The sequence below is a fragment of the Bombina bombina genome, chromosome 1, assembly GCF_027579735.1.
Source record: "Bombina bombina isolate aBomBom1 chromosome 1, aBomBom1.pri, whole genome shotgun sequence".
NCBI classification, from domain to species: Eukaryota; Metazoa; Chordata; class Amphibia; order Anura; family Bombinatoridae; genus Bombina; species Bombina bombina.
Window position 1 is genome coordinate 1,553,953,748 of NC_069499.1, and position 10,857 is coordinate 1,553,964,604.

Sequence of the window (10,857 nt, forward strand, 5' to 3'; positions counted from 1 at the left end):
GCCTCTTAGTGCGTTCCCATCTCCAACAGCAGCAGTACCACCGGTGTAGCGCCTTGTACTCTCCAGTGCGCTAAACTGATGCCTCTTTGTGCGTCGTCCTCTCCAACAGCACACAGTACCACCGGTTTAGCGCGTTTTACTCTCCAGTGCGCTAAACTGATGCCTCTTTGTGCGTCCCCATCTCCAACAGCACACAGTACCACCGGTTTAGCGCACCTTCCCTGTCAGACTCCTCTTCGGGTTAGCGTGGCTTGGACTGGTTGGTTCTCAGTCTCAGCTGCACATGGAAGAAAGATGCTGGATAAGAGATCAGTGACAGATAGTATTATACAGAGAGGTGTTTGGTCCTGCAGCATGTGTTGAGAGGTACTTTATTTTGTACGTGTGAGTTTACTTTTATCACAGACTCCCACAACAGCATAATTACTTCAGGTATTTGTGTCAATAAAGCATCACAAGTCAGGTCTATCTACTTGTCAATCAGCTTTAGGCTGTAGTGTGTATGAATCTATGCTTCCGTAATATATTTATTTATTTATTGAAAAATGCTGGTTAGGATGGTTGGGTAATACACTCTTTTTTTGTGGACATTACAGCAGCCTTCCAACCAAGGATAACACCTTTTGAAAGCAAAGTAAATTTATTTATACTAACTTTAAAACTGCTAATACTGTAAAATGGTATTTAAATTAATCTAGCAACATATTCAAGTATGGGAATATTATCTGACTTTGATAAAGCGATCAGTGAAAGATTTTTAGGGCTACTTTGCATCTTAAAAAGTACAGTTATTAGTTGTGAAGGGTCAACCAGTATCCTATTGATGAACTATTCTAATCCAACACGGTAATAAGCATAAGGCAAAAGTGAGTTAAAAGCCCCACAGAAGATGTGTTTTGTCCAAAGATTTGGACTTTGTAACTGCTAATGTGGGAAATTATTAACCCTGTGTACTATTTGTGAAAAACACAAGAACGCCCTGATTTTTCTTAAAGGGATAGTAAACACCAAGGGGTAGATTTATCATAGTGCGAGCAGACATGATACGATATAGCGTATCATGTCCGCCGCACATCGATAAATGCTGACAGCATACGCTGTCGGCATTTATCATTGCACCAGCAGTTCTTGTGAACTGCTGGTGCAATGCCACCCCATATAGATTCGTGGCCAATCGGCCGCTAGCAGGGGGTGTCAATCAGCCCGATCGTATTCGATAAGGTTGATTTCTGTCCGTGGTCTCAGAGCCGGCGGACAAGTTATGGAGCAGCGATCTTTAGACTACTTCTGTTTTCGGCGCGACTTCTGTTACCGTTGCCCCCAAAACTGTTATTGTTTAAAAAGATAGACAATCCCTTTATTTACCATTCCCCAGTTTTGCATAAACAACACTGTTATAGAAATATACTTTTTACCTCTGTAATTACCTTGTATCTAAGCTTCTGCTGACTGCCTCCTTATCTAAGATCATTTGACAGACTTGCATTTCAGGCAATTAGTGCCGGCTCTTAAATAACTTCACGTGGATGAGCACAATGTTATCTATATGAAACACATGAACTAATGCCATCTAGCTTTGAAAAACTGTCAAATGCATTCAGATAATAGGCAGCCTTCAAGGGCTGGGAAATTAGCATATGAGCCTACCTAGGATTAGCTTTCAGCTAAGAATAACAAAAGAACAAAGCAAATTTGATGATAAAAGTAAATTAGAAAGTTGTTTAAAATGACATGCCCTTAATTTGGACTTTACTATCCCTTTAACATTTGGCGCATGCTACATGCACAGTTTTCTTTAATCTGGCATAAGAAGATCTCCGCTGACAAATTTTACAAAAAAAAGTAGATCACGACTGACTAAAGTCCGGCTACCCCTGGTCTATCTGAATCATGAAGGAAAATGTCCCTTTAAATACAAAGCCCCTTATATTGTACTAACATTGGTGATGGAATAATACAGATTTTATAAAAGACACAAAAGAAAATATTTTCACACATTCTTTGTATTTTCCCTTTTATATTATGTTTGTCCTGCTCATCTGCCCTTTTCATTATAAACTATTATTTCTTGTTTGTTTTTATTCTTTTTTTTTATTCTTTTTTTGCTGCTGTTCCTGGTTTTTGAACCCTTTTTGGTAATCTTCTATGCTTGAAGATGTTTCTTGATATTTATCTTTGTTGTAAAGAGATTAGTTTATAGGAGTCTGTAGGCATTGTTAAATTAAATGTCTACTTTATTTCTTTCTCAATAAGATTGTAGTGAATCTCAGGTGTTTTTTTTTATTTATTTTTCATTACAATTTGCCAGAAAAGCAGCCATTTTACTTTGTAAAACAGCCCAGAAAAGTAAGTTGTTTAACAGGTATATCTAGTTGAACACACATACTGAGTTTGCGTCTTGTGATAAGAGGGTTATTGTAGGGTTTTCTAATAGATTAGAATGGCTCTGAATTTGATCACCCTGCAAAAAAAGCCACTTAAAGATATATAATACCCGTATTCTAAAACACTTGTAAGTGATGCAGCATAAAGGCAAGCGGAGCAACGCGCAGCGTGTAGATGCGGCTGTGTGCGCTCAGTGTGTCCTGCCTTTTCATCTCTGAGCACTCTGATGCGTCAGGTCGCGTAGCTGAGCGCTCAGAGATTAAATATCTGAACTTCAGAAGCGATGCAACGCGAAGCAGCTGCTTTGCCTCGCGCCGCATCGCTTGCAGTGTGTCACAGCCTTTTCTGTAAAAAGCTGACAAGAAAATATCGCCTGAGCATCTCTATGTAAAAAAAATAGTTTACCTCGAAATTTCTCATAATAGTAAAGGCTGTGACACACTGCAAGCGGAGTGGTGCGCAGCGTGTAGATGCGGCTGTGCGCGCTCAGTGTGTCCTGCCTTTTCATCTCTGAGCACTCTGCTACGTCAGGTCGCGTAGCTGAGTGCTCAGAGATTAAATATCTGAACTTCAGAAGGAATGCGACGCGAAGCAGCTGCTTTGCCTTGCTCCGCATCGCTTGCAGTGTGTCACAGCCTTAAGTGCTCTGTGAACAGATATGCTGTATCTACTGTCAGCTGTATGTTGAACAAAAAGAGTCAATCGGCTTCATCAGTGCTGATGTCACACTTACTGTGATCTCATGAGATTTCACTGAAATCCTGCGATATTTCATAGACCCCTTTATTAAAAAAAATTATATTTAAACTTTACTGCACTGATGAGAGTAAAAGGTTCTTCTCAAATATGAGCCCTTTTGTCTTAAATAAATTCTAGATCACTCTGCCCCAATTTTCTGTGATATTTCAGCTTATTCCTGCTGGTTGAAGAAAATACAATACAAATACAGGTTACAGCATTTAGTAGCGTTAATCTGTCATCTCTTTTGGTGTAGTTTATCTCAGCATTAACCTTTGTACAGTATGATGTTGCTGAAATCTTAGTTGAGATAACAACCTGTGTCCGACGTTTGTAACATACATTTATATTTAAAACTAATCATTTCATTTCAAGGTAAGGTATGTTTATTTATTCCATCTGATCTGTACCTTGTCATTCATGTATGTATGTGTCTTCTTAACTTTTTGCACCCTGCATATGTTTCATAAATCATTGTCATTGAATGGTTTAGCTTGTAAAATACACAAAATTACTGTAAGCAGCTTATGTTTAATGAATGATAGATAAATAAACCAGGGCAACATTCCAGTTTATTAACATATAGGAAGGATGCAGATTATACACATTTGGAAGGCAATTGCCCACATGACAGACAGAGCAAAGATATCTCTGTTCCATAGGAGAAGATATAATTAAATACAGGATGACAGCTGAGTACCTTAGTATTTGTAGGATGTTAGGGAAGGGATACTGTTGACAGGACGATAGGTGGCAGGTTGATAGCTATCTGAAGCAACAGGCAGAAGCAGGAGACCACTGACAGGGTCTCTCCGGCATCGGGCCATGGCTTCCTTGTAATCGATCTTCTCCTTGCTGACTGGATCAATAAGATTCTTTTCATAATTGGAGTCATCTTGAACCTGTGCAGCAAGGTCTTTGCTGATCATTCCCTGTTCAATTGCTTCTGGCAATGGGATTCTACCTGTCTTCTTGGTGTCAATCAGACCCCCTGTAAGTTGCTGGACCACCAAGTAGGGGATGGCTTTCTCCTTGGACATTAATCCCTTCTGCACTGCCTCTCCCACAGACAAACGCTTCTTAGTCACAGGGTCCTCAACACCTGTGAAGGCTTTTTGGGCATTAAGTAAACTTTGTGTGTTGCTGCTGTCAATTAGCCCCCTGTCGATTGCCTTGTTAACAGAATATCGGTCTTTGTTTATAATATCGACAATCCCACCTGTTGCAGCTTGGGCCTCCAGCAGCTTCTGAGCTGTTGCTGGATCCAATATTTTTCTGGTAACAGCGCTTCTAATTGTACACTTGCTATCTTTGGTCGTGTCGTAAACTCCAGCAATTGGAAAACTGTCATCCTGGAAAACCTTTGGAGCACTCTGAGAAAAGAAACTATGGCTTTGAGTGTGGCTGTTTGGGGACGTGAGTGGAGATCTGGAACCAATGATTGCACCAATGGACATTGACAGAGGTTTGTTTTCCCCAGCCACCAGAAGAGCAAACTCTGAAATTGGTAGCTTACCGTCCCGATACATCTGAAGCTCCTCTTTAGTGATTTTCTTTGATCTCAAAGCATCTTCAATAGAATAATGCTTTCCACTCTTCTTATCCAAAAGAACGGAAATTTCACCACTAGAACCCATAGTAGAAATTTCCTCCCAATCACATTCTAATTCCTGCAGCTGTATGTACTGGTTCCTATCTATAATACCTCTCTTGTAGGCTTCATAGGGTGACATTTCCTTTCCAGTGTCTGGGTCCAGAATTGAAATTTTTGTGGAAACATTGGTTTCTCTCATTTGTGTCTCCTGGTTGCGTTCTTCTCGATTGGCACGAGACTGTAGTTCTCTTATGTTTCTCTCCTTTTCATAAATGCGGTCCTTTTCACTTAGGATTTCAGATTCCAGCTGGGACAGTTCTTGTCCCAACTGCATCTTTTTCTGTCGCTCATTTTCTGCCTTTTGTGTCAGCAGCTCTGATTCCTTGCTCAAAAATACACTCTTCTGTTGCTTTTGCCTCCTCAGTGATAAAAGTTCATTTTCTATGGCTGCCTTTTCTTGTTGCACCTGTGTTCTAGTCTTTTGGAGATCAACTTCTTCCTTTGTCCAATTTCTCTTTGTGACATCCACCCTCTCAATTTTCTCCTTCAGTCTTCTAGCTTCATCTTCTACATTCTGTCTGGCAATACGTTCCTTGTTGTAGAGTTCACGCAATCTTGCCCTCTCATTCTGTATCACTTTGTCTTTTTCAACTCGAATGACTTCTTTGTAAATGGTTTTTTCAACTGACTTCTCTCTTTGCAGGATATCTATCTGCAGTTGTATATTTTTCAGTTCTCTATTGATATTCATAACCTGGCTTTTTTCAGTGTCAAGAGTAGTACGCAGGGCATTGGCAGATTGCTCAAGAAGAGGGTCCTTTTCTACCTTTACCACTTCTTCCATCACTATCTTTTCCTGCACAGGAGGAGGTCTTTCCTCAATCTCTTTAATCCTCTGTGTGATATAGCGCAGCTCTTTTTCTGCTGCAAGTTTTTTGTCTCTTTCTTCCTGGAAGTTCAGCAGTTTTTCCTTCTCTTCTACAAGTGTTCGTAGCTGTTGCACATCACGGTCAAAACGGCGTCTGTTGCTAACTTCTTCATCCAATGTCCTGCAAAGTCTGTAATGCTCCTCTGTTACTTTCGGGTCCTTCTGTAAGTGGACCACTTCTTGTACCACTACCCTCTCTTCTGGTTTCCTCCTCTCCAGCAGCATGTACTTGTTTTGCAAGTCATAAACTGTATCCTCTACCTCTCTTCTCTTCTGGGATTCATCCCGTACTTCCTGACGTAGGCGTTCAGCCTCTTTGATTAATAAAGGATCATTTTCATATTTTACAACTTCCTTATTCACTGTCTTTGTCTCCACCTTTGATCTCTCTATCTTCCATTGATCTCTCTCCTTTGTCAACTTGGAATTTTGTTCCAAGTACCTGCTGTTGGAAGACTCCAAGTCTTTCAGTGTCCCTCTCAGTCTTTCAATTTCCTTCAACACCTCTGGAGTTTTCTCTAACTTAACTACCTCTTGTACCACTTCTTTATATTCAATTGTGGGCTTTTGTGATCCCATCACCAGGAGTTCATTTTGTACTGTGTTAATATTCTGCTCTAAAAGTGATTTCTTGGAGGTTACATCTTTTAACACAAGTCTTAAACGGGCAATCTCCTTTTCAGTTTCTGGCTCCACAACAAATACTTCATTGACCCTTTCCTTAATTTCCACCTTGGGTTTCTGTTTCTCCACCACCACGTACTTGGACTGCAACTCAGTGAGCTCCTTGGTCAAGGTCACACTCTTGTTCCTCTCTTCCCCTATTAAAGTTCTGAGCCTGGCTGCCTCCTTCAGAATTTCAGGATCCTGCTCTACCTTTTTAACCTCCTTCACTATGACTTTCGGCTCCACAGATTCTATGAATTTCTCCAACTCCTCAGTTCGGCTTCTCAGCTTCACAATATTGTCTTGCAATGACTTCCTCTTGAAAACGTCATCATCTATTTGCAGTTGCAGCGCTCTACTGGCCTTCACCATCTCTGGATCCCTTTCCAATTTCACAACCTCTTTAAGCACTACCTTTTCCTTAATATTGGGCTGCTTTTGCTCCAGCAACAAAACCTCTTTTTTCAAGCGTTCAAGCTCCAGTGTAATGGAGTTGTTCTCATCCTTCAGTTGTTTGATCTCCTGCCTAAGGGAGTAGGCTTGAGACTCCAGATTGGGATCCCTCTCTATCTCAGTCACCTCTTTGGTCAGGAGCTGAGGCTTTATATTCTTTCTCTGACTCTCCAGTGTTGTCAGTTTTTTGTTCACCAACTCAATCTCTGACTGTGTGCTCTGCCTCTGCTTGTAAGAATTATCTGCCTGGCTTCGTAGTGTCACTAGTTCGCTCTCCAGCCGGGGCTCTCTGTAATACTCCACCACTTCTTTCTCCTCCAATCGTTCCACAGGTCTTTGTGTCTTCAGCAACAGCAGCCGCTTTCTGTTCTCTTCCAAAGTCATCTGTACTTGAGCAACCTTCCTCTTCTCCTCTTCCAGTTCTTTAGATAGAGTTTCCGACTCTTTAGCTGACCTCTGAATATTTTCAGAGCGCAAGTTGTGCTGCATTGATAGTGAGACACCATCTTGAACATCATTCTACAAGTACAAAAACAAAAAAGAAATCCTTAATTGTTGGAGTGGTTATCCTAACTGCATGGTAAAATAGGGCAAATCATTATTGATGGTTACTAATTAGAACAAACTATAATAAATTAATAGACAACGCTACATTGATCATTTAAAGGGACATGAAACCCAACATTTTTCTTTCATGATTCTGATAGCTCATACACTGTGCTTATTTATTATAAAATTTGCTTCATTCTATTAGTATCCTTTGTTGAAGGAGCCGCAATGAACTACTGGAAATTAGCTGAATGCATCAGGTGAACCAAAGACAAGAGGCATATGCGTGCATCCACCAATCAGCTAGTTCCCAGTAGTGCTTTGCTGCTACTGAGCCTACCTAGGTATGATTTTCAACAAAGGATACCAATAAAATGAAGCAAATTAAATAATAGAAGCAAATTAGAAAGTTATTTAAAATCCCATGCTCGATATGAATCATGAAAGTTTAATTATGATTGTACTGTGCTTTTAAACAACCCCCAATGTACTGGTTACTGGCACAATTCTAGAATGGATGTCCTGCATATATTAATGAGGTATGCACTGCAATCACCGTTAAACAGTGAAGTTATTTTCAGTGATTAGTGCCCCTTTTAAGGATCATGATAAATAAGTGGATATTTATATTTTAGAGCTGGTTTGTGTAGGGTTAATAAAAGGGAGCAGTGAAAAAAGTGAGTTTAGTATTTGGACAGAAAGGAGGTAGAAGAGTGTAGACTTAATTCCATCATATACAGATAGGTCTGATTAATGTAAAATAGCTTAGTTTTATTCTATGAGGGGAGAGATATTAGCCATTCAAAAACAAGTTGCATTTAGCCACCAATCAGCAAGCGCTACCCAGGTTCTGAACCAAAAATGGGTCTGCTCCTAAGCTTACATTCCTGCTTTTCAAATAACGATACCAAGAGAAGGAAGAAAATTTGATAATAGGAGCTAATTAGAAAGTTGCTTTTAAAATTGCCTGCTCTATCTGAATCATGAAATAAAAAAAAATGGGTTTAATATCCCTTTAACCTGAATGTTTGTGTTGATAAAAAGCAGAACTTGATTATAAAGTAAAAGTACCTTGTCTAGGATCCTCTTGGCAAAGTCCATTTGATTGAGTTGCTGCTTGTTCTCAACGGCAACTTCGGTGTAACGCTTTACTAAATTCTTTTTCTGTAAAAGAAAGACAGAGAGGTGCGTCAGATGTAGCCAATCACAGGCTAAAAGGAAACCTGTTTAGTTCCATGCTGTATCTTATCTACTAGAGGGATCAATGATTTCCTCTCGAAGTGCAGATAGTCACCTTTATAAACAAATGTTTTGTTTGTTAAAGTGATGGTAAATTTCAGACTATTAGAATGTTGCAGTGAAAAATATATTAGTTTGCAAGTAAAACCACATAATTATTTTTTTAAAAAGTGTATATTTTTTTTAAGAAAAGGTTTATAATCCTAATTGGTATTGTCTGTTCCCCGCCCCCCCCCTCCATTTCCTCTTTTGGCTGGGCTGTGATATATAGACCAATCAAATCCACTCTCTACATAGGCTTTCAAGGGGCTTTACATTAAAGGACCAGTCAACACATTAGATTTGCATAATCAACAAATGCAAGATAATAAGACAATGCAATAGCACTTAGTCTGAACTTCAAATGAGTAGTAGATATTTTTATAACAAATTTCAAAGTTATGTATATTTCCACTCCCCTTGTACCATGTGATAGCAATCAGCCAATCACAAATGCATATACGTATAGTCTGTGAATTCTTGCACATGCTCAGTAGGATCTGGTGACTCAAAATGTGTAAATATAAAAGACTGTGCACATTTTTTTTAATGGAAGTAAATTGGAAAGTTGTTTAAAATTACATGCTGTATCTGAATCATGAAAATTTAATTTAACCTGAGTGTCCCTTTAAGATTGTCAAATGACACATACGCTGATTGGTTGTTCACTGCAATTGTCATAAAAAAAAAAAAGAGTTCATCCAAGTGGGCCGGCATAACATTGCAATAGAAGTATTACTATATGCACCAATTTAACCCTTTAACAGATGGATTAAAAACAGAAAAGGTGCACATATACTTTTTTATTGGCAAAGATTAAATATATAACATTTGATTAGTTAAGGTTTACCATCACTTTCGGTATCCTCCCTATCGATTTACACAAATAAAGCACATTTGTAATGTTGAATATATTTTCTGTTCAATAGAGGATTTTCATCTATCTGAATATTTTATGTTAAATATGTGACATTTCCAATGAGCTCTTGAAAATAATCCACTTCCTCACAGAGACATGCAGTCATAATTTAATACTTAAATTCTAGATATCATACATGTACAACATTGTTTGGAAAATTACTTTTAAATTGCTTATAAATCTAAGACCTACTCTGAACAAACCATGTTGAGAAATGTTTTTTTAACCCTTATACTTTACTTAGGGTCGCAAATTCCGCTAAATATTCTAGCACAGTTTCTGCTTCCTCTCGAGCGCACTATAATTTGTAATATGAGCGCAGGTTAGAGCATTCGCAATCTCCCTTGAAAGTATAGGTTGCGCTAGAGCGATGATGGCTGCACTAACACAGACTTTACCATGGACTTGTAATATCAAGTAACACGCTAATGTTAGTGTAGTCCAGTAATATCGCTTATAGCGAACAGCGATATCATTAGCGCGCCACTTGTAATCTGGTCTTAATATGATAAAAATACCTTCTTCTTTATGCCAAAGGTGATTTTATGTGTGTACATGTGCACAGTGCATATAATAGTTACCAACAGTAAATATATTTAAAATGTAACTATGGAGAAGATAAATATAAGATTTAGGGACTTTTTCCTCTCTATGGATTCTCAAATTGTAGTGTTCTACGGGTGTCCAGTAGGGGGAGCAAGAGAGGGCGAATATTCATCTCCTGGGAAATATAAAAAATGATACACTCCATAAAAACTTAGTGCTAAATGTTTGGTCTGGGTATTCTAGATCGAGCAATCAGCATAGAAATGGTGAATATTTAATAATCCACCCAGTTTGCAGTAATAAAAAGCAGCGTACAAGAAAAGTGTTCCTCTTCGTCTTCCAAAATCTTTTGTTTCTCAAAATTACATAGCTGATGTGAAAGTAACTGAAATATCAATTAAAAAAACACTCTAGTGTTAAAGTGCATTTATTTTTGCACTGTTGCTTTTACAAACATTTTAACCTCCACAAAAAAAATATCTTGTGGTCTCTCTTTTTTTAGTCAATACTATAGAAGAACTACAAGTTCCAAGATCCTGTGCAAAAGAAAAAAATGCTCTCGGGTTAAGTATTATTTGTGCCAGTAGTGGAAAATTACCATAAGGCCATAATTCTTTACAATTACCAACCTTATTCTCAATGTCCTCCTGGAGAGTTGTGATTCCTGTCCTATTAGGGGCCATAGTGCTAACAGAATCATCTAGTGTTGAGCGGTACCGGTCTGCTTGGGTTTCATATTCCTATTAAAAATAAAAAAACAGAGATATGGCTTCAGGAGTACTGACATTCCTGTGAGATCCC

General features: G+C 38.7%; 1 protein-coding gene across 1 annotated transcript in view; it reads right to left on the minus strand.

Annotated features, from left to right (window-relative positions):
* Positions 1–3,673: 3,673 nt before the first annotated feature.
* The window catches only part of EVPL (envoplakin), a 113,587-nt gene continuing 106,403 nt past the window's right edge, over positions 3,674–10,857 (minus strand). The window contains exons 20-22 of the mRNA XM_053709211.1: positions 10,686–10,796; positions 8,385–8,477; positions 3,674–7,283 (exon numbers count right to left, since the gene is read on the minus strand). Of these exons, the coding sequence (XP_053565186.1) occupies positions 3,825–7,283; positions 8,385–8,477; positions 10,686–10,796 (3,663 nt within the window). The 3' untranslated portion in view covers positions 3,674–3,824. The remainder of the gene's footprint in view (positions 7,284–8,384; positions 8,478–10,685; positions 10,797–10,857) is intronic.